General features: G+C 36.1%; 1 protein-coding gene and 2 pseudogenes across 4 annotated transcripts; 2 read left to right on the forward strand and 1 right to left on the reverse strand.

Moving 5' to 3' along the window:
* Window positions 1-974: 974 nt before the first annotated feature.
* LOC107796646 (putative late blight resistance protein homolog R1A-3) lies at window positions 975-10,339 on the forward strand (annotated as a pseudogene).
* Window positions 10,340-19,990: 9,651 nt separating this feature from the next.
* LOC142172422 (protein TRANSPORT INHIBITOR RESPONSE 1-like) lies at window positions 19,991-20,808 on the reverse strand (annotated as a pseudogene).
* A 78-nt stretch (window positions 20,809-20,886) lies between these two features.
* Window positions 20,887-25,655, forward strand: LOC107796643 (uncharacterized). Of its 4 annotated transcripts, none has more exons than XM_016619434.2 (2): window positions 20,887-21,679; window positions 25,028-25,655. In XM_016619434.2, exons 1-2 carry the CDS (start codon window positions 21,037-21,039, stop codon window positions 25,240-25,242), a joined length of 858 nt encoding a protein of 285 aa, XP_016474920.1. In that variant the 5' UTR covers window positions 20,887-21,036; the 3' UTR covers window positions 25,243-25,655. The 4 variants fall into 4 exon arrangements, 3 of the variants coding, with proteins under 3 accessions (XP_016474920.1, XP_016474922.1, XP_016474921.1); XM_016619436.2 differs by having other exon boundaries at window positions 20,887-21,592; XM_016619435.2 differs by having other exon boundaries at window positions 20,899-21,652.
* Window positions 25,656-27,498: the final 1,843 nt, after the last annotated feature.

The following is a 27,498-nucleotide window of genomic DNA, read 5'->3' on the forward strand; positions in this document are numbered from 1 at the left end:
CAAAAACCGACTAAGGTCGACCGATCAACTTTGGTCGGTCAAACAACCGGCCAAAAAACCGACCAAAGTTGGTCGATTTTTCAAAATATTTTTTTTATTAAATTTTTTTTTACGAAACCGACCAACTTTGGTTGGTTTTCTTTGGCGCAAAAATGCGGGAAACTATTTTTGAGTCCCGCAAAATTTATTTTTCAAGAAACCGACCAATTTTGGTCGGTATTTCAATTAAAATAAATAAAAATTAATATTAAAAAAACCGACCAAAATTGGTCGGTTAATTCGGCCGGTCATTTTAAAAAACCGACCAACTTTGGTCGGTTATTTTTGTGCAAAAATACAATTAAAGAGTATAAATCAAATAAAAGACAGTCTTAAAATAAAATGCACCTATCCTGCCACAGTACAGACCCCGGTTCGATTCCCAGATGGTGAATCTTTTGATTACATAATTAAAAAACCGACCAACTTTGGTCGGTTTTTTTTTGCAATATTTTTTTTTTTTGAATTTAATTGACCGACCAACGTTGGTCGGTAATTTCCGACCAACTTTGATCGGTATGCCTTTCCGACCGTCAAAATACCGTCCACACATAAATGGTCGCGTTTTAGTCAGTAATTTGCCATAACCGACCAACTTTGGTCGGCTTTTTTGGTCGGTGTTTAGCGGATTTCTAGTAGTGAAACATGGAGACTAAAAGTGTACCACTTTATTAAAGAATGTGGATTATTTGTGCTCCATATAAAAAAAAATAGGATTAGTTTGAGTTAAAGTACAAAGATAGTTGACTATTTGGGACATTGTTTTCCTCTAAAGACTATACAACAATAACAACAATAACAACAACCCAGTATAATTCACTAGTGGGGTCTGGAGAGGATAGTTTGGATAGAGAGGCTTTTTGGATACACCCTCGTCTTACTCTCTCCAAAAACTCCCTCCTTGCTAAAGCTAAACACTATATATTTCAAAATTGGCGTCCAACCAATTTCTACCTAACATCAATGATATGGTGCCCTTATCCTATTTCGAATTTTCAACTTCTAATCTCTAAGTTGTTGGTTTGTTGAAAAGGGGAGAATTCATACATACACAAAAACAGAGAGGAGCAACCATTACATAATCTGTGTTGACTCAGTATATATCTCAGAATTTTCATCTTCAACATCAATTAAAAAGGTTAGTCAACCATGGTCTTAGCTAAACAAAGTTTATTTAACTGAATTTTTATATCTGCAATCGTGTTTTCTGCAATGACTTTCTCCAGTTTCTTTGTATTCTTTCTCCTGATTAGGTTTTATGTATATTTTATACATCAGATTTTGAGAACATGAAAGGAAGGGAAGGAACAGTTACAACAATGGAAAGAGGAAAAGAAATTGAAGGAGAAAGAGAGAAAGGGAAAGCAATCAAATTATCGGTATGTCATACAATTTGTACAATCATATATAAAAGGGAAGGCACACAACCCTTAATAGTAGTATCTGTTCAAAGTTACAAATAGGTTTCTGCCAGAAGAAAACCAAAGTGTTTTTTCTCTCACTCGCTCATAAATCGTTTTTCAAATTTTCTCCCTAATATAAGTAATACTAAGAATTCTCGAAAGAGGAAGCCTTTGAATTTATGATAATGGGACCCTCAACAGTAATTTCAGTCAAAAGCTACAATTATATACAATTTGAATATAACCTTTTATTGAACAAAATGTGGTAAAAAAATTATATATACATACAACTTATATAAAATTATGTTAGTTGTATATATTGTATGCCGTTTATACAATCGACATATAAGATATATACAATTTACTTAATGGTTGCCAAAATATAGACCGAGTCAAAAAGGAAGAGAAAAGCCTTGCCTTCATCTATTGAGTAACAAGAATATATATACAAATAGTAAATCCTAGTCCTAACAAATATAAAAAAAATACACCTACCACTTCTACTCGAAAAGTTGTCACCCGTCTTCCCTAAATTATGTGCATAAACACACGGATCATATTAGTAACATAATCATACAAACGGATTGACCGTACATTGTGCTCATAAGGGATTTTTCCGTCCAAAGTTAAGAACGATGTTCGATTAATCAAATGACATGCCGTCAAATACATTCCCCTAAAACTCTATAGGTAAATTACCTTGAAAATGCAAGGCCCGTGCTACATTCAATATGTGATGATGTTTTCTTTTCACTCTTCCATTCTGCTCTCTTCACAGTTTGGCTACTTCTTTCTTATCAATCAATAAAAAACTCTACTAGCACGCGAATAATCATCTTCAATAATAAAAAATACGATGCACCTCAAGACTAAGTCATTCGATAAAGTACCCATAAATTACAATGAATTAATTCACAAATGCTAGAAACTCTAAAATTACTCAAAGAAATTTTTTTCTCTCCTTTGTTTTGTCCGATGACACACATCACAACTCTTATACAAAACGTCATTTTTTTTTAAATCTACAACAAAAATTGATTAGGTCACTTATAGAGAAGGATGTCCCAAATGCTTGTACCAAAGATTCAACAAGTCAACGCCACTTATCTTCAGCGCACACACCCTCGACTTGTTCTAAAAAAAGTAGAATCCATCTCTTCGTTCACACACTCCAGTCAACATCCTTGAGGTGATGTCATGTATAACACATAAAATTTTAATGCATAGGAAAAAAATCTGAGTGATCCATCAATCGCGATAGATATCAATTGCACGTTAAGCCGGACACACAAAGAATATTTTTCAAAACCAAATTTCCTACAAGCGTTGTTGAACCCTCGTTGGTGGCTACAACATTGCTTTCATCAGGCGAAGCACAGGACATCTATATATTTTTCGCACATTATGTAATAATTTTAAACAACCTGTCATATGATTAGATGCCCATGTGTCAATGATCCTTTATGATCTTTCTTTGTGATTCCAATATGTTAATTTTTGAGGTTATGCCTCTTTTCCTCTCCCTAAATTGATCCTCTAACCTTTGAATCTTAGTACTCAGTGGGCAACAAAGAAATATAAAGATGAAAACGGAGAGACACGATGTGATTAAATGCTAGGTTTAAGTGATTATTTCCTCCTTTGCTTAATCACCTCTACTTACTTTACTTCACCTCATACTTACACACAAGCACGAATCCCTTTCTTAAAACTAATGACTTATGTTACTCTTCTAACACCTTATATAGAATGAATAACTTCAAATAGAATGATCATAAGAAATATTAAGAGAAAGGGATTGAAAAAAAAACTAATGACTTATGTTACTCTTCTAACACCTTATATAGAAGGGAAAATGCATAAGTACTCCCTCACCTATAGTCAGATTTCCAACTACACACTTTATCTTTGCGGGGGTCCTATTATCCTCTGAACTATTTTGAAGTAGAATAAATTCATCCTTAAAATACCACAATATTGTTTTAGGAGGTGAACCACACTCGCTTGACACGTGGTATTTCATTAAAGTTTTTATTTATTTCTTATTCTCTTCCTCATTTTCTCTTCTTTTTTCCTTTCTCCTTTCTCTATTTGATTTATGTCACCTAACCAAGCTGAACAACAAGGATTCACCCTAATGTCTTCAATCAGTGACATTTTTTTTTTTTTGGTTATGCTTGGCTTAAGGTCTTTAATGGCTATTGTGGTTGAGGGTTTTGGATGGTGGTTGTGGGCGGCGTAATCAAAATTAAAAGGTGAGTGATGGTGAATGATCTTGAGTATATATGTGCTGTTGGGTTAGAAAAAAAATTCTTTCGGTTAAAATTTCATTGACACCATTTTTTCCGGCGTAGAAAAGATTTTCCGATGATAGATATTTTTTCAGATCTGAGTATATTTTGTTTTGCATATGAATAAATCTTTTTGAGAGTGTTATTGTGTGTGAAAGGAAGAGAAAGAAGAAGCATATTAGCATGATAAATGAAAGAAGAAAAGCCGGACAACGTCGCCGACGAATGATGTCAAAAAGTGAAGACGAAACTGTAGGAGAAAAGAAAAGAAGTAAAAAAAGAAGTCTTAAGGAAAAGAACATAAAAAAGGAAACGTGAGAAATTATATATTTAATTTTAAAATATTAAGAAAGTAAATTTTTTCTAGAAATTAAAATTATAATTTTGCCTCTCACTCTCTCATGGAGAATGAAATACACACGCTCTGCCACATAAGCCTTTAGGGTGCAAATAATTCTATTTCAAAATAGTTCAGGGGTAATAGAACCCCCCGTAAAGATAAAGTGTGTAGTTGGAAATCCGACTATAGGTCATGGAGGTACTTATGCATTTTCTCTATATAGAATGAATAACTTTAAATAGAATGATCATAAGAAATATTAAGAGAAAGGGATTGAAAAAGAAAATCAAAGTAAATCGCCAACAATGGTACCTTGCCTTCTCTTCTATTACATGACTGTATCTATATTCATTCTATTTTTTTTCACGGAAGATAATGGAGCCATTGATTTGTTATATACGTGAAGGGAAATCAACTGAGTTACGATCAAGCGGACTCAATATTGTTGGAGCCATGGGGAGGCACTGGTGGATCAGAATGGAATTACATGCTGAAAAGTCCTATTAAAGAAATATTGATTACTCATGGAGATGTTATAGACTCCATCATGTTCAAAACCATTATTGAACAAGGTACTACCATCGACTCACCAAAGTTTGGTGGGGATGGTGGTCGAAGAGATAAGGTAAGTCCAAAAATATTGTGGTCAACATATTTATTTCTCGTAATTGTCACGTTCTTCTCAAGTTTATTTTGTGTCATGTCATAGCAACGAGCTTAAATTATGTAAAAAAAATTTAATTATTAAGACAATTAAACCAGTTATAACAGGTTATTCGTTTATCTTACAACCTTCAAGTTACCTTATCAAACTCTTCATATGAAAAATCATGTTATAGATTAACTTAATATGATAGTGTAGTAACGTTTTGCAATTTTAGTATACACAGTGTAAAATCTATAGTTATATAAGCATCTTTCAAGTCAAAGATATGAATGAACTTGTTGCTTCATATTTAAGTTTGCTGCTTCCTTTGCATTGGGAGGATTCAACTAAGTGTCCAAATTTGCTTTAGGTCAGGGATTTTGAATCCTAATATGACATGCTTGCACTTTTCTGAATTCTTGTCAAAGTTTCCGACTCTGCTACTTATTTAACCGATATGTAATTTGCAATAATCTCAGGTTGTTATTGAGGCGACTCCATTGGAATATTTAACAGGCATCAAGGGGACATTTGGACGTTTTTACGACCATTCGGTTATAAAATCTCTATGTTTTATAACTAATGCAAAGAATTATGGACCATTTGGGTGTGAGGCTGTGGAACCCCATTTTCACTTGTGATGAAAGAAGGTGTAGCTATTGTGGGATTTCACGGGCGTTCTGGGTTGTACCTTGATGCTATTGGTGTTTATTTGCAGAAACTTGCTCCTCCCACTTCAGCAAAGGAACTTATGGTTGAAGACATTGAAATCCGTGACGTATGTTGTGATTATTCCCACCTTCACATAATCACCTCTACTTCCGTTTCTTCACTTCATACTTCAGCAAATGAACCCGAAGCTAAAAAATATTGAGGCAAATGAATGTATGGTTGAAGAAATTGAAATCCATGACGTCTATACTTACTTTTTCTCTTAATATCATGAATCGGATAAATTTTATTTCTTGTTTGTTCTATTTTATATCTTCCCGATTAATTGTGACTTTATATACTAAACCAACAAATGCATGCCATGTGTCGGCACATAAAGTTCTTTCACTTAATATATATTCTTTCGTTATTAAATCGCTTAACCATTATAAGTTAGTATGATTTGGTATAAATACCGAGTATGAGCAAGTTTTTGCTACCAGAGACATGTGCATTCACTATTTTATAACAAAGAATAGGAACTTATTGATAGAATTATAAACTTCTTGTTGTAAGAATAAAGAAAAAAACAACTAAACATTATAAAGCTTATCAATCCTGGTTAGTTATGATTTTCAAGAGGTTGTGTTTATTATGTTTGACAGTTATTTCTATTCATCTCTTCCTCGGAATGGTTAGAATAAATCTTCACTAAATCGTCCATCCCCCCTTTTAGTGCATAATGTAGTAAACCGTTTTCTTGACATGCTTATTTTGGATACATAACTAGTTGCTCAAACTCTAAGAACATAATATATAGAGAATTAACTGTCTTTCTTTGTGAAAATTTGATATAATGTTTGGTCTTTTGGCAGGTGTCATTTTATACCCTTCGCAAGGACACTCTCAATGTTCTGGATTTCATAGAGAGCTTAAAGAATGGAGAAATTCAAAAAGCTGTTGACGTGGATCTAACTGAAAAGATGGTATTGGAGCTGGACTTCCTCCTTTTGAATCTCCATCATCTTTCCAAGTATCATGCTGAACAACTTTCTCCATTCATGACAGAATATGAGATTCTTCAGAATGTATGTGGCAATATAAGAGATTTCCACGAGTTGATAGTGAATGGTTGCGTTGGGCATGAGATTGTTGAATATGTCTTACCTCAGTTTCAACTAATGGCTGAGAGAGTAGGACGCTTCCTATGGCCTAATCAAATTGGTGGGCACTCTCGACTCTTCAAGCTAGAACATCTATTATTTGAGATTATTCCAACTCAGTTGGAGGTTATGCACATATGTTTTACAAATTTGAACGCTTCAACATCAGCAGAAGTTGGACACTTTATTAAGCAGCTCCTAGAAACCTCTCCGGACATTCTTAGAGAATATTTAATTCATCTACAAGAGCACATGATAAATGTTATTACCGCTAGCACTCCAGGGGCTCGAAACATTCATATCATGATAGAGTTCCTATTAATCATTCTCACTGATGTGCCTAAGGACTTTATTCATACTAGCAAGTTGTTTGAATTCCTAGCACGTGTTGGAGCACTTACCAGGGACGTATCAGTTATTGCTCGCGACTTAGAAGAGAAATCAAAGAATGGAGAGAGTACCAATGTAACAAACAGTGCAACTCTAGGCTTGCTTGAAAATATTGAACTCCTGAAGAGAGAACTCAAAGATGTTTACTTGAAAGCTCCAGACTCATCTCAACTCTGCTTTCCCATGAGTGACGGACCCCTGTTCATGCATCTTCTACTTAGACACATAAATGACTTGCTCAATTCCAATGCTTATTTAGTTGCTTTGATAAAGGAAGAAATCAGGCTGGTGAAAGAAAATCTAGAATTCATAAGATCTTTCTTCGGGAATGTTCAACAAGAATTGTATAAAGATCTCTGGGCAGGTATTTTAGATGTGGCATACGTGACAAAAGATGTCATTGATTCAATTATTGTAAGAGATAATGGTCTCTTACATCTTATTTTCTCACTTCCCGTTGCCATAAAAAAGATCAATCTTATCAAAGAAGATGTCTCAAATTTATTTGAGAAGATTCGCAAGAACATGGGCGTCATTGTTGTAAACTCTCCCAACAAGCCATTTGAGCGCAAGTCATCAATAGCTGGAAAAATAATCGTAGGTTTTAAAGAGGAGACATACTTGATAATTAGGAAGCTCACCAGTGGACCAAAAACGCTAGATGTCATTTCGATCACTGGTATGCCGGGTTCCGGTAAAACTACTTTGGCGTACAAAGTGTATAATGATAAGTCAGTTTTTGGGCATTTTGACATCCGTGCATGGTGTACAATCGATCAAAAGTATGACGAGATGGAGTTGCTGAAAAAACTATTTAGTCAAGTTACTGGCTCAGCTTTGAAATTCAGTGAGAATATTGATGTTGCTGATGAGCTACGAAAATATCTATTTGGAAAGAGGTACCTTATAGTCTTAGATGATTTGTGGGACACTGCAGCATGGGATGAGTTGACAAGACCTTTTCCTGAAGTTGAGAAAGGAAGTCGAGTTATTTTGACGACTCGAGAAAAGAAAGTGGCTATGCATGCACAACGCCACAGTGATCCTCTTGACCTTCGATTGCTAAGACTAGAAGAAAGTTGGGAGTTATTAGAGAAAAAGGTCTTTGGAAAAGAAAGTTGCCCTGATGAACTAGTGGATGTTGGAGAAGAGATAGTCCAAAACTGTAAACGGCTTCCTTTGGTGGTTGATTTGATTGCTGGAGTCATTGCAAGGAAGGAAAAGAAAAGGAGTGTGTGGCTTGAAGTTCGAAATAATTTGAATTCCTTCATTTTCCAGAAAGAAGAAGACGTGATGAAGGTTATAGAATTAAGTTATGACCATTTACCTGATCCCTTAAAGTCGTGCTTACTTTACTTTGCAAGTTATCGGAAGGACAGAGCAATTCCAGTCGAACTTTTGAAAAGACTCTGGAGTGCCGAAGGATTTGCGGAACACACAGAGATGAACAGTGTGGAAGAAGTGATGGATGTTTATTTGGATAATTTAATTTCCAGTAGCTTGGTAATTTCTTTCAATGAGATAGGTAAACACCCGACTTGCCAAATTCATGATCTCGTGCACGACTTTTGTTTGATAAAAGCAAGAGAGGAAAAGTTGTTTGACGAGATAAGTTCAAGTGCTCCATCATCATCTTCTTCAGATCCGATGCCATGTCAAATGAACATTGAATATGGTCAGTGGCACTTTGGGCATAACAATTTTTCCCTCTTCCATTCAAAAAATAAAAGGCATTCTTGTAAACATCTCTATTCTTTGAGGATAACTGACCACATATATCATGACAATAGTCTTCTTCATGATATATGCCACCTAAGACACTTCAGGCCACTTAGAGTGTTGCAACTGGATAGCTTTTTTATCACGGCGAATGATTCTTTGCTGAATAAAATATGCACATTGGTTCATTTGAGGTACTTATACATTCGGACAGAAGTTAAATCTCTGCCTTCGTCTTTTTCAAATCTCTGGAATCTGGAAACTCTATGGGTGAATAAAAATGGACCCCCCCTTGGTAATATTACCAACAATTTGGAGTCTTGTAAAGTTGCGAGTGCTGGGCATAGATGATTGTTCTTTCTTTGATTTGGATACAAATGAACCAATACTGGTAGCAGAGGACTCAAAGTTAGTGAGCTTGAGATTACTACGGGGACTCGAAGTTTCCTATACAAAAGACATAGAGGATATTTTCAAAAGGTTTCCCAATCTTCAAGAGCTTCGATTTGAACTCAAGGAATCATGGGATTGTTCAACAGGGCGATATTGGTTCCCGAAATTGGACTTCCTAAATGAACTAGAATCTCTCAAAGTAACTTTTAAAAGTTCAAATTCAAATGATAGTGCGCTCTCTGTAGCGACAAATCGGCTTTGGGATTTTCACTTCCCTTCGAGTGTGAAAATGTTGTGTTTGTGTGAGTTTCCTCTGACATCCGATTTACTATCAACAATAGGAAGACTGTCCAACCTTGAACAGCTGTACCTTAAAAACGCAATCATCGAGGGGGAAGAATGGAACATGGGGGAGGAAGACACCTTCCAGAATCTCAAATGTTTGACATTGCAGCGAGTGAATCTTGCTAAGTGGGAGGTTAGAGAGGAATCCTTTCCTGCGCTTGAGAAATTACGACTGCGGTACTGTCGTAAGCTTAAGGAGATTCCGCCTAGTTTCGGGGATATTTGTTCCTTAAAAAGTATCGAACTGGTGAGGAGCCGTCAACTTGAATCATCTGCTCTGAAGATTAAGCAAGATGTTGAAGATATGATGGGGGATATTCAGGTCCTTGTTTATAACTGATCAAGTCTTGAGCACTTTTACCCTTGGAAAATATGTGAGTATAGACGAATTTATTATCTCCTCATTTTTATTGTATGTGGCAGAGTTTGAGCAGTGGAATCTTCTTTTGCAGAATGCATGTAAGGAATACATCCAGCTTTAGAGGCTAAAGATAAATCCAGCATTCTCCCTGCTAGTTACATTTGTTCTTTCAAATTGTTATCTCTTTTCTTCTTCGGCATGGCTTGAATTGTTTGCATATCATATGTTACTCCTCAAGTCCAGAAACATACATGGGAGTGCAATGATGGAATAATGCTTTAGGAAGTAGATTTGGAGGATAGCAAGAAGTGGGCAACCTCTGTACTATATGAATGTTATCTTATATCTCAGCTTTTTCAAGTTTTTATTTATCTTTCACCATCAGTCCAGCATAGAGTTTTAATTGTGATGCAGGCTGGTGGAATTCACACGCACCAAGAATCAGCCCATAGACGCATTTGAAGATGTGAATTCACTTTACATAACAGTGAAGAAAGAGTAGATGGTGGTGCAACTTCAACTGTAATGCAGAAAATTCAAATTCTCCTGTCTTTATACCTACCTCGCTGACTGCCACTAAGTTGTGAACACAATCCAACGCTAATAAAAAGAGCAGACTAACTATAATGTATTTTCCATTCTCCTAGAGATTCATAGTACTTTCTGCAAACAAATATCGTCGCCTCAAAGGCTAAAGAAAGCGACTGATGATAATTTAGGCATGTTAGCCGAAGATGTGTAATGAACTATGAATAGCATAAGATTTTAAGCCCGACAAAAAGGGTGTGAGAAATCTGATGTCGGGGAACACAAGATTACAATAGGAGACTAATTAATATCATTTAATGAACTCCACAGTGCGATAAGTTTGTAGTTTCGAAGCAATTTAATCAATTGTAAAGAGAAGAGCCTATAAATAGGCAAATAGCAGATACTAAAAGTTCAACAAATGGAATTCCATTTGCATCATGTTGAAAGGTCATGACATGCAATTGACAACAACAACAAACCCAGTGTAATCCCACGAGTGGGATTTGGGGAGGGTAGTCAGAGGCGAATCCACGACTTAAATGCTATGGGTTCAACTTTTGAAATTTTTAATATTGAACCCGTTATATTTTTAAAGCTATGGGTTTATATCTACTGTTTGCTGCAATTTTAGTAGATTCTTACCCATAATTTATGCTCCGCATTAAATGTTATGGATTCAGTTGAACTCGTTATCTTAATATTACATATGCCCCTGAAGGTAGTGTGTACGAAGCCTTACCCCTACCTTGTGCAGGTCGAGAGACTGTTTTCGATAGACTCTCGACTCGGTCTAACAAAGTCGCAACATTAAAGCAACAAATATATAACAATGAAAAGAGTCATGGAAAATAGCACATACACGGGTGTACATGTCCCCTCCCGCCCAAAAATATAATAGTAACATTGTTCAACAGCACAACATGAAGAGTTCAAACTCTTTATTTGTAACTAATTCAGTATTGTCAAAGGCGCGGTTAAAGCGCTCTTAAGCCCTGAAGTGAGCACAAATCATGTTGAGCGCTTCGCGTCGCTTAGCGGGCACTTCAGTGTCGTGATCACGGCTCTAAAGCATGCTTTTCCTTGCCAATGAGCATAATCATGAAGATCGACACCAAAACGATTTATATTTTCCTTTACTATACTTTTTTTCAATTTCTTTGTCCATATATTTGTTACTCATGCTTATAATTATTAGTTTTGGACTACACTTGCATATCTGTATATTTTTTCTCCATTCACCAGATCTTCATTAAAGCTCACGCTTTATTTGCGCCTTGTGCTTAAAGCCCCAATGGACCTGAGAGTCTTTTTGTACTTTTCGCCTTTGATAATACTAAACTAATTGCTGTGAAGTCGCTCAACAAATGGTAAAATTAATGGGATATGAGCTTCGATCCTCTCCATAACTTTTAGCTCCCAATGTTCCCACCACAACTAGCAGTGCAAATACACAAGGCCCGGGCAAATAAATGCATGAGAAAGATTAACATAGAACTAATAACCTGCACTCTTCCTAAACAGAAGCCACAGAGCAATTCCTGATGTTGCATCTTCATTAATTATCCAAACAAAGTTATGTTAGGTTTCGAATTCCAATGATGACTAAAAACAAAATTTAAACACACTCTACTAATGTATCTATCACGCGTGCAGGTTAACTATTCAAATCACAAGAAGGAAAGTGCATCAGAGTAGGGAAGAAACAAAGGAAGGTCCAACGGAAACTATCACATTCAAATCCTTATATCAAGTGCGTACATCAGGAAAACAAGGAAATAAAGTGAATCAATCAACTATGCAAAATAGACAGAAGACTATCAAGGAAGGAGGAGGGAATCAATCAATTGTGCAAAATCAACGGAAGACTCAACTTCAGTGATTGGAAATAAGTTCAAGGCAAATCCAACATATTAACTAAGGATGAATCTGGCCCTGCTTCGTGCGCTGGATTCAAGAGGCAACCCTTGGGTCCTACTCTTAGAATACATTGCCTCGAAAGGAAAATTATATAATCAATGATTTTCCAAAATCTCATAGAAAGGAACCAACAGCCTCATTAAGCTCTATATAAGAAGAGAAGAAAGGACTGGGATTTTACGCAACTTTCATACAAGCTTTCATTCTTTCTACTTCTTACAAAAACACTGTATTCCTAAGCTTACTAGTGTCGCAAAAGATAGAGAGAAAAAAGAAAACGATTGAAAGATTGTGTCAAGAATTTATTTGTAACTCGTTTGTGGTAAACGTGAAGAAAATCACACTCTCATTTGTAACTATTCGATTGAAGATCTAAGAGAACCCTGGTGACCCAAGGGAACTGGATGTAGATGCTACATCAGTACACGAACTAGTACAAAAATCTATGTCTCTCCTATTTATTTTTATTACTCTCCGTTACTTTTATGAATTGTGTGCAGAACCTTGGTAGTCAACTAAGAACAAAGTTAGTCGACTAAAGAATTTTTACAATTCACCCCTCCCCCCTCCTTGTACTTTCAATTGATATTAGAGCAAGTCTCACACTCAAAGAAAAATATTTGCTTAAAAGCAAAGTGAGTAAAAAATCATGTGAACAAACACTGTTGTTGGAGCAGTATTTCAAGAAGGAACTTCACAAGTCAGGCCACCTACTTCAATTGACAGTATTTATCACATTGGAAAGTGCGCATGGAACCATATGCAAAGTTATATGACATCCAAGTCTGGCGTGTCATCAAAAAGGGAGATCTTCCTATGCCACGAGGAAAAAAGGACAAAACTACTAAAGGCCAGGTATCTTTTGATCCACTAGACTTAGATGATTATACTGACGAACAGGCTGATGTGGTGCAAGTAATTGCCGAAGTCAAGAACCTCATGTATAATGCAATAAGTGGTGAGGAATATGAAAAGATCTCAAGCTATGAGATTGTGAAGCAAATATGGGACAAGCTAGAAGTTACCTATAAAGGAACAAAAATAGTACATAGCAGAATAATAATAATAATAATAATAATAATAATAATAATAATAATAATAATAATAATAATAATAATAATAATAATAATAATAGGAGGAGGAGGAGGAGGAGAAGAAGAAGAAGAAGAAGAAGGAGAAGGAGAAGGAGAAGAAGGAGAATAAGAGAAAAATATAGCTATGCTCTCCAAAGTAGTATCAAGCATATTGAGAAGAAACCGAAATAGCATAAGAGGCAAAACAAACTTCAGGAATGAAAAACAATAGTGAATGAAAACGACAAGAATGATGGAAGATGCTATGAATGTGGAAAACATGGTCATATTCAAGCAGAATGCCCTGAACTAAAAAGAAACTCAACAAAAATTATCAAAAGAAGAAACCGCTTGGAGCATGGAACGATGAAGAAGGATCTGATCATGAGGAGATAGCCAACATGTGTTTCATGGCGATTAGAGATGAAGAAGAATCCGACCACGAGGAAGTAAATGAGTTAGGTCTCATGACAGACGAAGGAACAAGTGATGTGCGTTCACCAATGTGTCCTAAATGCAATGAACTTCAAGAATTTATTGATATTGCCTTTGCAGATATTGAAAATGTTCTACACGAACTTCGAAAGATTCAACGAAAAAAGAAAGGCTGGGAACTAAAACTAAAAGTATGTGAAATTAAAAGAGACATGCTTCAGGAAGAAGTTCATGAACTTCAATTACAGCTGAATGAATTACGAATATCCACCAGCCATAGTTCTATCAAATTAAACCATTCAACTCCTCATAAAACTCATTTGGGGCAAACAATTCTTCCTCATGCATTCGCTGTGGTAAAAATGGTCACCGATCTAATCACTGCAGGTTTAGAGATGAAAGGGAAAAAATCCCTTAGAATTTTAATGGTCCCTCTTGCTTTTATTGTGGAAAGTATGGTCATATATCTAATCATTGTAGGTTTAGGAACAATAGAAGCTGGGTTTGGCGACCTAAGGCATCAAATCTGGCAAACAATCAGAAAACTAACTAATCAGGGGTACGTAAAAATAAGTAATTTTTTATTGTAGGAACATCGCAAGAAGAATCGAAGAGAAAAATAGTATCTTGATAGCGCGTGTTCCAGCACATGACATGTGAAAAACAACTTTTCAAAACAGTCACTAAACTTGATAGTGGGTCAGTCACCTTTGGAGACAAATCAAAAGGGAATGTAATTGGTATTGGAAAAGTCCCTCTCAACTCATCTTACGATGTGGACGAAGTCTACCCTGTGGATGAACTTGGATACAACCTGCTCAACATTAACCAGCTATGTGTCAATGATTATGCGGTTCGGTTTAAAAGGCATGGGTGAATCATTGAAGACGAATCAGGTAAAATCATTCTATCTGAAAGTAGAAATAGAAATGTGTACACCCTTTGTAATATTGATATCATGTCAAATAAAATCTATCTAGTCTCTATAATTGGTGATCCTTGGGTATGGCATAGAAACATTGGTCACGCTAGCATGCATACTATTCAAAAACTTTCTAAATAGGATCTCGTCATTGGTCTTCCAAAAATTAGATTTTTCAAAAGATCATATTTGTGATGCATGTCAATTAGGTAAACAAACCAAATCTTCTCTCAAAATCAAAGACATTGTTTCTACTACAAAACCTCTTCAATTGTTGCACATGGATCTCTTTAGCCCAACCAGGACTGCTAGTATTGGTGGTAGAAATTATACTTTTGTTATATTGGATGATTTTCTCGATTCACCTGGATTATTTTCTTGAGTCATAAAGATGAAGCATTGAAGAATTTTGTAGTCTTATGCAAAAAGGTTCAGCGAGAAAGAGGATATTATATCTCTTCCATAATAAGTGATCATGGAGGAGATTTGAAAGCAAAGAATTATAAAATTTCTGCAATGACCAGGGAATCTCCCACAACTTCTCATCCCCCATATAGCCACAATAAAATGGAGTAGTGGAGTGCAAAAATAGAACTCTTCAAGATATGACAAGTACTATGATTGCAGAAAACTCACTTCCACACCACTTCTATGCAGAAGCAGTAAGCACTGCATGCCATATTATCAACAGCTGTCTATCTAATAAGACCTATTCTCAAAAAGACTCCCTATGAGCAATGGAAAGGTAAACGACCCAACATTAGTTATTTTTACCCATTTGGATGCAAATGCTTTATTCACAACAACAAAAAGGACAACCTTGGTAAGTTTGATCCAAAAAGTGACGAATGTATTTTTCTCGGATACTCTCCGTCAAGTAGTGCATACAGAGTTTACAATAAACAAACCTTATCTATTGAAGGATCTGTTCATGTTGTGTTTATTGATACTGACCCATCTTCGAGGAATGAGAAACTTCTTGATGATGAGGAAATTACTATAGTTCTAAAATATGTTCAAGCAGTTGAGGACACACATAAAGGAGTCGCTGATCAACAACATCATTCGACTGACAGTCACATGGAAAATCAGGAATCACATACACATGAACCATCAAGTCCTGTTGAAAAGGAAACACCTACAGTTGTACCAAACAAATGGAAAAGTAAACCTAGATATCCCCATAAATTTATCATTGTTGTTTCTCAAGAAGGCATGAAAACTAGAAGATCGCAAAAGAAGACTTCAAATATTTCTCTCATTTCACAGTTTGAATTAAAAAAGGTAGATGAGGCCCCTGGAGATGATTGTTGGATAAGTGCATTGCAAGAGAAACTTGATCAATTAAAAAAGAATAAGGTATGGAAGCTTATTCCTAAACCTCCTAACGCATCCATTGTTGGAACAAAATGGGTCTACAGGAATAAGCTAAATGAGTCCGGCTAAGTAGTAAGAAATAAAGCCAGATTGGTCGCTCAAGGATACTCTCAACAAAAAGGAATTGATTATGAAGAAACATTTGCTCCAGTTGCTAGTTAGAATTAATTATTATTCTACTAGCTTATGTTGCCCATAAGTGCTTTAGATTATTTCAGATGGATGTAAAAAGTGCGTTCTTAAATGGATTCATATCTAAGGATGTATGAAAGTCAAGCAACCCCCATGGTTTGTAAATGAGTCTTTTCCGAACCATGTCTACAAGTTGTCTAAAGCTCTATATGGTCTTAAATAAGCTCCTAGAGCATGGTATAAAAGGCTAAGCTCTTTCTTAGTCAATCATGGCTTTAATCGAAGTAATATTGACACCACTCTTTTCATCAAACATTCAGAAAAAGTAATTTGATTGTACAAATTTACGTTGATGATATCATTTTTGGAAGTACTGACTCAGAATTATGCAAAGACGTTTCAAATATCATGAAAAGAGAATTTGAGATGAATATGATGGGAGAATTAACATTCTTCCTTGGGATGAAAATCAAGCAATCCCAAAAAGGGATCTTTATCAGCCAAACAAAGTACACAAAAAATCTTATAAAGAAGTTTGGTATGTCCGATGCCAAAGCTATAGGGACTCCCATGAGTCTGTCAACCATCCTTGATGAAGAGAGAAATGGTAAGAGCATTGATGAAACAATGTATTGGTATGATTGGATCTTTACTTTATCTTACTGCAAGTCGACCAGATATTATGTTCGACGTTGTTAAGTCACAAGGTATCATTCAACTCCCAAAGAGTCTCATTTAACTGTTGTTAAATGAATTATTAAATAACTGATAGGACAGTCGACTATGGACTATGGTATGAAAGCTTAAATATTGTTTATCTCAAAGGTTTCTCAGATGCAGATTTTGCAGGTGACAATTGACAAAAAACGTACGAGGGAACTTCTCAGTTACTGGAAAAGTCACTTATTTTCTGGCATGGCAAGAAACAAAATTGTGTTGCATTGTCTACTACTGAAGTAGAATATCTGGTTGTATGCAACTGTTGCACACAAGTTCTATGGATTATGCATCAACTTTTAGATTATGATTTCTATTTCAAATTTGTTCAAATTATGTGTGACAATACTAGTGTTATTTGTCTTTCTAAAAGTTATGTGCATCATTCTAGAGCTAAGTGCATTGAAATCAAGCATCATTTTATTCGTGATCATGTTGCAAAAGGTGATATTGTATTAGAATTTGTTAACACTGAAAATTAGCTTGTCGATATTTTTACGAAACCTCTGCTTGAAGAAAGATTTTGTTCCTTTCGCGATAAAATAGGTATATTTTTAATTTCCTTATAATTCTCATCAGTTCCATATTTGTTTCGAAATTCTTTTACAATGTTTTAAAATTTCCGCCTAAAAAATCTTTTATTGATTGTTTACTCTTTGCATGCATTAATTATGTGATTGACGATGTTTCTCTAGAAGGCAACTTTTCAGTTGTCTTTCACACGTCTCTCTCTAGTTGAGGCAACTTTTCATCACCCATCTCTCTCTTTATTAGACACCCCCTCGTTCATATCTCACTCGCACAGACACACTCAGAAACCCTGTTTTCTTCTCATGGCTAAATCCAAACCCTCTCCATCTTTCCTATGTCTCGAAGAAGTCACCGGTTAAAACAAAATTACCCACACTGATGAACCTATTGACATTGAATCATCATAGGGCTCAGATCATCAAGTGTTTTGAAGAAGAATCCAGTTATTCTCTAGAGGAAACTCTCATTACTCAAAAAAGGGGCCGGCAAATGACTAATGGAGTCGAATCTCAAACAATCATCACAGAAGAAAGGGAAAATCAAAAGTGTGGATTTAGTCCCTAAGGATAAGATGAACTTCTATGGTCCTGAGGAGAAGTCCAAATTGGTTGCCTACAAAGGGAAGTCGATTGCTTATGGATGCACTATAAGTTTAAAATCTATGAAGAATTTTCACTATGATGTTGTCTATGTATTTTAAACTCAAAAACTCTTATCTCTATTTGCTATTGTTGGTGATACCGTTTATGAAAAGCATGTGCATATGTTTTATGCAAACTTGTTTGTGAATGACAAAGATGATTTGGAATTTATGGTTCTTGGGACTTGCATCATTCTTGATTCTTATCAGTTTGAAAATATCTTTTCAACTAAGTTTGTTGGGTATAGTTTCTTTGTACAACATTCATGGCCTGATGATTTTGAAGTATCTTTTGAGGATGCAAAAAGTGTTCTGTCTAAAAATCCCTTGATATAGGTCGCAGGAACCTAAATTTTTTAGCATCGCGTGTTAATCCACATTATTGCTACCACACTCCCACCTTTCATTGGGTCCCTTAGCACCTTGTCTATCATACATGTGTTTGTTTTGTATTGTCTTATTAATGAAAAAGCTATTGATTGGTTCACCTGGATACGTTAATTCATACTTGAGAGTATTAGGTATGTCTCTTCCTCTGCTAACAGTTTGCCCTATGGCCTACTAATCTCTCATATTTTGAAAGTGATGAATGTGGATTTATCTCCATTTCCCCCCTAAGATCTTCTCTAGCACTTATGACAAAACAACATTTGCTATGATGGGGTACACCTTAGTTGAAAGGACTTGGGTCAAGAAAGACATAGCCCTAGAATCTACAACCCCAACATAACAGGGTACTGAAGGAATTAAGTCTGAAGTCAACCAATCTTCATCCTCATATCAGTTATTACTAATGCAACAAAACATTGTAGGTATCAAGGATTTGCTAACCATTATGCAGGAACAGGTAGACAAAATCAGGGAAGTGACAAAGGAAACCGAAGCAGATGTGGCTAGATTAAGAATCAATCTTCAGACCACAAAAAGACAAAGGATTAGGACTATACAAGATGTCACTGATCGTTTAATTAAAGTCACCAAGGAGATTGATGCCTCTTATGACAATTTCTGCACCAAAATGATCGACACTCTGAAGTATTTCCTTGGAAGGAATTGTTGTATGGGATGTTTAAACCAGGACTACTTGGTTGTATATATAAGTACTGCATGATTGTTATTTTATGTCATTATCTGTCATTTTCTATGTATCTTTTCTTGTTCTTTTTTATTGATATCAAAGGGGGAGAAGAAAAGGAGTATAAAGATAGGGGGCGCAAGACATGTGGAGCATGAAGACGGCGGAGCACAACATATAAAAGGATACAATGTGAAGGAAAGTGTTACAAAATCCTTGAAACTCTTTTGTTTATTGTCATCATCAAAAAGAGGGAGATTGTTATGTTTTAAATTTCAACGATGACTCAAAATAAAAGTTAAACACTCTCTACTAATGTATCTACCACGTGTTCATGTTAACTATTCAAATCACAAGAAGGAAAGTGCATCAGAGTAGGAAAGAAACAAAGGAAGGTCCAATGACAACTATCATATTCAAATCCTTCTATCAAGTGCGTACATCATGAAATAAGGAAGGAAAGTGAATCAATCAACTATGCAAAATAGATGGAAGACTATCAAGGAAGGAAAGGGAATCAACCAATTATGCAAAATCAACGGAAGACTCAACTTCAATGATTGGAAAGAAGTTCAAGGCAGATTCCACATATTAACTAAGGATGAATCTGGCCTTGCTTCGTGTGCTGGATTCAAGAGGCAACCCTTGGGTCCTACTCTTAGAATACATTAATTCAAAAGGAAAATCATATAATCAACGATTTTCAAAAATCATAGAGAAAGGAACCAATAACCTCATCAAGCTCTATATAAGAAGAGAAGAAAGGACTTGGGATTTTACTCAGCTTTCATATAAGTTTACAATCTTTCTATTTCTTACAAAATATTGTATTCCTAAGCTTACTAGTGTCTCAAAAGATAGAGAGAAAAAAGAAATTGATTGAAAGGTTGTGTCAAGAATTCATTTGTAACTCATTTGTGGTAAACGTGAAGAAAACAACATTTGTAACTATTCGATTGAAGATCTAAAAGAACCCTTGTGACCCAAGGGAACTGGATGTAGGTTCCACATCGGTACACGAACTAGTATAAAAATCTTTGTCTCTCCTATTTATTTTTATTACTGTCTGTTACTTTTATTTGTTGTACTAACATTTATCTGCAGAACCTTGGTAGTCAACTAAGAACAAAGTTAGTCGACTAAAGAATTTTTACAATTCACCCCCTCTTGTACTTTCAAGTTAGGGGCGTCGAACCTCCGTCCTGCCATTGTCCTATATATGTAAAGTTTATTGATAGCACAACTTTCTGGTCTCATTTACAGATCACCCCTCTCATCTATAACTTCAACATTAAGCTCTGGTAACTTATGACCTAGCCGCTTACATGCTCCAAAACTTACTGAACCATAGTCTCCAGCTTTGTAGGATTGGCCAACATAGCCTCAGTGCGAAAGAAGCAATATTTGATCTCCAACCAACTTACTGAGGCTTTAAAAAGCAGAGAGCACGTAGTGGAGGCCTAGACCATTATCCCCAGCAAAAGCTATGGAAGCATCTTTAACTTCTTAGCATGGACCCAATGTACTCAAACATACAATCTATAATGAGTCCAGAAAGCCAAAGTTGACGCAATTCCTTGCAGTGTTGCACAATTTCCCCAATACCATCATCAAGTGGTCTAATGGTTAAGTAATCAGGAGTTTGAGGCTTGATTATACACGAATAAAATCAGATCATGTTAGGACAATTCCTTGCAATAGTAACTAAGCAGGCAGTCTAGAGAGGGAGAGAATCATCTCGATAATAGAAATGTATACATTGCTTAAACAGGTACTATGCCTAGCTCGCGTTACAGTACTATTCTGAAATCCACTAGGAAAAGATCAAAATGCAAAAGTTAACAGAGAAATTGGTATCACATTAACTGGAAATTGATGATAGAGGGAATTGCAGATCAGAAAAACAAAAGATTTTCTCTCCCTTTTCTCTAGATTTTCTCTCACTATGACCCAGCCCAATGACAAACCACCTCAGGACCCACCAGATCTATCAAAGCCCGCACCTAGTGAAAAAGCGACAACTAACCTAAAACCAATTCCCACATCGACACGTAGCCTAAACCCACCTACCACCACCCCTAAATTTCTTCTGATCACCAAATCTGGAAACCCCAAATTCATGAAGGAAGTGGAGAAATCCACTAGTTCTCAGTTAGAGGTACATCTGGAAAACAATAACAGCGACGATGATTCTAAAACACCAGAACAAGAGACTTCTGGGCAATCGAAGATGGAAGATGAAGTTCCAAATTCTCAAGAAGCAAAGACTAACCACAATAGTAAGAGTTCAGTTCAGAATTTCCCAAAGGTATCATCAAACTTTGATAAGATTAATCACAATAAGAAGGCAAATGCATCAGAGGCTCCAAATAGGAATGAACAGATGGGTGCTAATCCGACTAGGCCAGCATCAAATCAATGCCAGAGTGAAATATCTATGAATCCACATGGTGTTGGGATTAGAATACCTACCACAACTATGAATAGACAAAATAATCCAGGTACTTCCAAACCATCTCTTACGGCTGCTGTTCAGGCAAAGTTGGCAATTGGGAATTCAGGTAAAACCCCAGTTTCAATCAAACATGGTATGCATCTTGGAAAAACAACTGTCTTTTTCATTGTTAGGGATTACTTTGTGAATCTTGCTCAAGATTGTAAATTTACAATTATTGGGAAGCTTTATAGGGGAAAACCAACGATGGAAGACTTAAGGAAAGAGTTTGTTAGTCAATTTCAGCTTAGGGGAACTGTTAAAATTTCACATTTTGATCATCAACATGTGTATCTGGATTTTGATAATGAAGTTGATTTTACTCATGTGGGAACTCGATCATTTGTGAATATTGGAATAGCCCCAATGAAAATCATGAAATAGACCCTAGATTTTAGGCCAGAAGTGGAAACATCTATTGTTCTAGTTTGAATCTTAACACATCAGCTGCCATGGCATCTATTCAGGTGGGACGTTGTTTCTAGAATGGTAATTGCAATTTGGAATGTTGTAGCTCCTGATATGGCCACATATTCCTAGTCTAGAGGAAATGTGACTAAGATCAAATTTGAAATTGACTTGCTAAAACCAAAGTTAAATGAGTTATGGATTGGATTCAACACTTTAGATGGCAAGGAATGTGGGGTATTGATGAAGATTGAATATTAGGGTGCCCCTAGCTATTGTCAATATTGCTTCATGCAGGGCCATTTGAAAAGTCAGTGTAGAAATAAAATAAGGGATTAGAGGAACAAAGCTCAAGTGGAAGAAAAGCAGGTAAGTGCCAATCTCACAGAGATGGGGGATGATTTTCCTCACAGAGATGGGGGATGATTTTCAGAGTGTAACCAGAAGAAGGAGAACAAGAGATAATCCAACAAAAGCAAAACCATAAGTAACCACTAGCAAACCACATGTCACACAAACTAACAAACACAATAGCAGGAAGAGTAATGGGGTAGTTTTCAAGGAACCAAGCATCACACATTCAGAAAAAAGTATAGTAGAAGTTCCAGGCAAGGGTAAAGGAATTGATAAAATTCTAGAGGAGGTGAATGAGACATTCAGGGTTAGGGAAATTATGGAAAATCAGGAGAAGATATCCACAAAGAATCCAAATAAGCAGAAAAAACAAAAGAGAATAAACAAGGAAAGAAACAAGTCAAATGGCAAGAACAACAAGTGTCAAATATACAAAATGAGGAAGTAGAGGCAAATACAAATATTTCTAGACAAGAGATAGTGGGCAATAAAATAGAAAAGTTGAGGATGGTGAAGGAAGATCAGGAGGTAGACAAGTCAATGAACACTAGGGAAGAGCAAGCTACATTAGAGAAAATAGTTTCTGAATCACCTGAAATGACTCTTACGGAATTAGCAAGATACGTGAAGGGTAGAAACACAACACCTACTACTCTTATGGAGAAAAACAATGTTGGAACAGGTATAAAGCAAAATGATAACAATAAGAAGACCTCATTTGTAAAGGAGAGGCTAAGTAGACAAAGGGAGGAAGCGACCACATCTCATGTTATTGATCCTGGACAAGTGCAAAATGCTTTCAACAAGTTAATATGTGGAACCAACTTGGAGACCTCACAGAAGAAACTTGAGATTGACAAGGAGAGTCCAGGAGAACTGTCTGAATCGTTTGAGGATGAAGAGGATAGTGCAAAAGAGGCCGATTTTGAGGATGGTGAAAGCTCAGAAGATAGTGGTGACTATGCTAGTGTTGACAATGAGGATAAGAGTGAAGGCAATAGCGAAGATAGTGATGAGAATATGGAGTCACTTATTTAAGCTTTTTCTCCTCAAACTAACCCAAATGAAAACTTTGACATGGTAGTGGATGAAATACTTGGCAAGGCTCATCCGCCACCTAGAGACAGATCAAATCCAAAGAGAGGTACTGGTTCAAAAAGAGGAAGGGGTGGCAGGCAATCCAACAAACACCCTGTGAGCTTATCACAAGGTCAAAAACTCTCTGAATAAGTTTATCATGATTAAGTCTCCTTTTTGGAATTGTAGGAGCATAAAATCTATGGGGTGCCCTTGAGAGACTTAGACAAATGATTAGAAGCTAGAAATTTCCAATTATTGCAATATCAAAACTTTTCTACAAGGTTGATAAACTGAAAAAATACAAAAGAATGTTGGGTTATGAAAATACATTATCCAATGTTAATAGTTAGATATGGGTATTTTGGGATGAACTAGTGGTATGTCAGGTGGTGCAGTCTGATGAGCAACAAGTTACATGTGAAGTGACAGTGGATGGAAGTTCCCTTTTGATGTCATTTGTTTATGATAAATGTTAAGGAAGTGAGAGAGAATTCCTATGGGATAGTCTTAAGCTTATTTTTGATACATATAAGATATCCTGGATTGTGGCTGGAGACTTTAACTGCATTCTTTATCCTATAGAAAAATGGGAGAAAGTTCACATAGAATGGCTAAACGTATAGCCTTTTTACAGTGTATCATAGATTGTGACTGGATGGATGCTAGGTATACTGGCTCCAATTTTATTTGGTGTAATGGATGGAGTCAAATAGGAGAGTTTGGAAGAGATTGGATAGAGTGCTGGTGAATCAAGAATGGATGAATCAGTTTGCTACTACAAATGTCTCACACTTAGTTAGAACTGGTTTTGAATATCATTTCCCTCTATTCATCAAAGTGATTTCCAAGAGTAAGGAACCTATTAAATATTTTAAATTCTTGGACTTTTGGGTTAATGAACCTGACTTCATGGAGGTGGTGGAACAAGTATGGAATGAGGAGATTAATGGCTCTCCATTGTGGAGATTTTATTTGAAACTAAAGAATACGTCAAAGAGGATATATGAGTGGTGTAGAAACTCTATTGGTAACCTTTTTGATAAATTAAAGGAGCTAGAAGATAGGGTAGCAGACCTAGAGGCTATATCCATTGCTGATAACTCTGAATACTATAGAACTGCTCTTAACCAGGTTAATGTAAAACTGATTAGAGTAGTAAAGAAAGATGAGAATTATTGGAAACAGAAAGCTGGGATCAGATGGTTTGTAGAGGGTGAAGTCTATTCCAATTTTTTTCATTCAATTGTTAAGGGAAGGAAGAAGAGAATTTCTCTCAAGAAAATAAGGAAGGAGGATGGAAATTAAATTGATTGAGGGGAAGACATAGCCAATGAAGCTGTGGAAATTTTTCAGAAATAAGTTTCTCAGGAAATACATAATAGAGACCTATTACTAGTGAACCTACTACCAATTATTATAGGGAGTGGAGATAATTTGGCACAGAATGTTATCCCTACGATAGAGGAAATATGGGATGTGGTGATGTCGATGAGCAGCCATAGTGCAATAGGACCTGATGGAATGTCTGAAAAGTTCTATCATTCTTGTTTGGAGATCATCAAGAATGATATTTTACTAATGATACTTAATTTTTTTGCAGGTACTGAATTACCAAAGGCATTCACACATACATGCCTTGTACTCATACTTAAGGTGGAGTGCCCACAGCAGTTTAGTGAACTCAGACCAATAAGTCTAAGTAACTTCACCTGTAAGATCATCTCAAAGTTGTTGAATCAGAGACTGGCCCCATTGATGCAGAAAATGATCTTTCCTAACCAAACAGGCTTTATTAAAAGGGAGATCAATCAATAAAAATATTATGTTGACTTATGAGATAGTATATAGCATCAGAAAGCCTAAGCAGCATGGAAATGTAGTACTGAAGCTTAACATGACAAAGGCTTATGACAGAGTTGAATGGGACTATCTATGCCAAGTACTTAGACAACTTAGATTCAATGAACTATGGATAGACAGAGTATGGAGGACCCTGTCAAATGTATGGTACTCAGTGAATATAAATAGGGGTAGATATGGTTTCTTTAAGTCAACCAGAGGAATCAAGCAGGTGGGCCCTTTATCACCCTCATTATTTGTCATAGGAGCTAAACCTCTTTCAATATTGATAGTTAGTTTAGTAAATGGTGGATTTATTCCTTATGTTGTTGATAGGAAAGAGCCTTTTATTACTCATTTATACTATGTGGATGATACTGTTTTGTTCTCCTCCGATGATCTAGAATCTTTGAAGATGATGATGGTTAATTTGAAAATCTATGAACAATGCTCACGCTAATTAGTAAATAAACAGAAGTCAGGTTTCTTTACACATTCAAATTCTCTCGATGTTGCAATTGCAGAGGTGGAAAGAATCACTGGTGTCACGGCTTCAGAATTCCCTATGAAATACCTTGGGTGTCCTATTTATATTGGAAGGAAAAAGGTTATGTACTTTAACAATATGGTGTCAAATGTAGCTTCAAGATTACAAGGCTGACAAGAAAAATGCTTTCTTATGGTGGTAAAGCTACTCTTGTTAAAAATGTGTTGTAAGTAGAGATGACAAATGGGCGGGTCGGGTCGGATATGGGCAGGTCAGAAACGGGTAACGTAAAAATGGATAAATTATTCGACCTCACCCACATTTAATACGGATAATAAATGGGTTAACCATCGGATAATATGAATATCCATATTATCTATTATTTCTTTAATATGATCAATTTTTTTCATTTAGTTGTTAAGGGAAGGAATAAGAGACTTTCTCTTAAGAAAATAAGGAAGGGGGATGGCAACTGGATTGAAGGAGAGGAAGATATAGCCAATGAAGCTGTGGAAGTTTTTCAAAAATAATTTTCTCAGGAAATACAAAATAGAGACCTATCACCAGTGAACCTACTATCAAAGATTATTGTCACGACCCAAAATCCCAACCTGTCGTGATGGCTCGTATCTCAATACTAGGCAAGCCGATAATCTCCATAAACCATAATTTCTCTTTAAGTTTGAAAATACAATAATTTAAAAATAATACAAAATCCCACAAATACTGATACGAACACTCCCAAAAACCTGTTGTCACTGAGTACATGAGCATCTAATATGAATACAAGTCTGAAAAATACGGTCAATAACATTCTGAGACTAAATAATGTAAATAAGGAGATAGGAAAGGAGAGGCAAGGTCTGCGAAACACGGCTGCTACCTCTGAATCTCCGAAAAATCAACTGTACGAAAGAATCAACACCCTCTATGTCCGAAAATACCTGAATTTGCACATGAAGTACAGAGTGTAGTATGAGTACAACCAACTCAGCAAGTAACAATAATAACTAAGGAACTGAAGATAGTGACGAGCTTCACAGTTATAGTTCACTTTCAGTAATTCTAGTAAAGAATAAACATGCTTTCAAATCTGGCAGTTTAAATCAAATCAATTTTTATACAATTCAATTTCATGTAATCCGGATATAAAATCTTTTAGAAAATTTTACAACAATTACATATAGCAACTAAGTGCAACAACAAATGAAAAGCAAATACATCCTCTCAGGGCAACAGTTCAATCGCTCGCCTCTCAGCCCTCAACACTCACACTCAATGGGTACACGCGCTTACTGGGGGTGTACAGACTCCGGAGGGGCTCCTACAGCCCAAGCGCCATAATTTGCATGGACAACTCACGTGCTACACGGACAACACACGTGCTATAATATCCTGCACAGACAACTCACGTGCCATAATATCCTTACCTCACCGACAGGCCCTCGGCCTTACTCAGTCCTCAACCTCTCTAGTCTTCTCGGGCTCTTAGAAATCACAAAGATCAAACTAAACAAAGATAACATAGTGTATCAATAAATATCCAGAAAGACTGAGGTATAATACGCAAGAAAAATCATGACTGAGTAGAAGACAGCAATTAGCAAATAATTCAACAAGTACGCGACCTCTGCGGGTCCTAACAGTACTATAACATAGCCTAAGCATGATTTCTAACATGATTTATAGTCAAATTTCTTCAACACATAGAGAGCATATAGCTAACAATAAATTATTCAACTATA

This window comes from Nicotiana tabacum, chromosome 18 (assembly GCF_000715075.1).
Source record: "Nicotiana tabacum cultivar K326 chromosome 18, ASM71507v2, whole genome shotgun sequence".
NCBI classification, from domain to species: Eukaryota; Viridiplantae; Streptophyta; class Magnoliopsida; order Solanales; family Solanaceae; genus Nicotiana; species Nicotiana tabacum.

Excerpts from the sequence above, each read along its gene's own strand:
- LOC107796643 (XM_016619434.2), top strand. The coding sequence starts at position 21,037 with ATGACCCAGCCCAATGACAAACCACCTCAGGACCCACCAGATCTATCA. Across the intron at positions 21,680-25,027 it reads CCCAGTTTCAATCAAACATG|GTACTGAATTACCAAAGGCA; the intron begins GTATGCATCTTG and ends ATTTTTTTGCAG.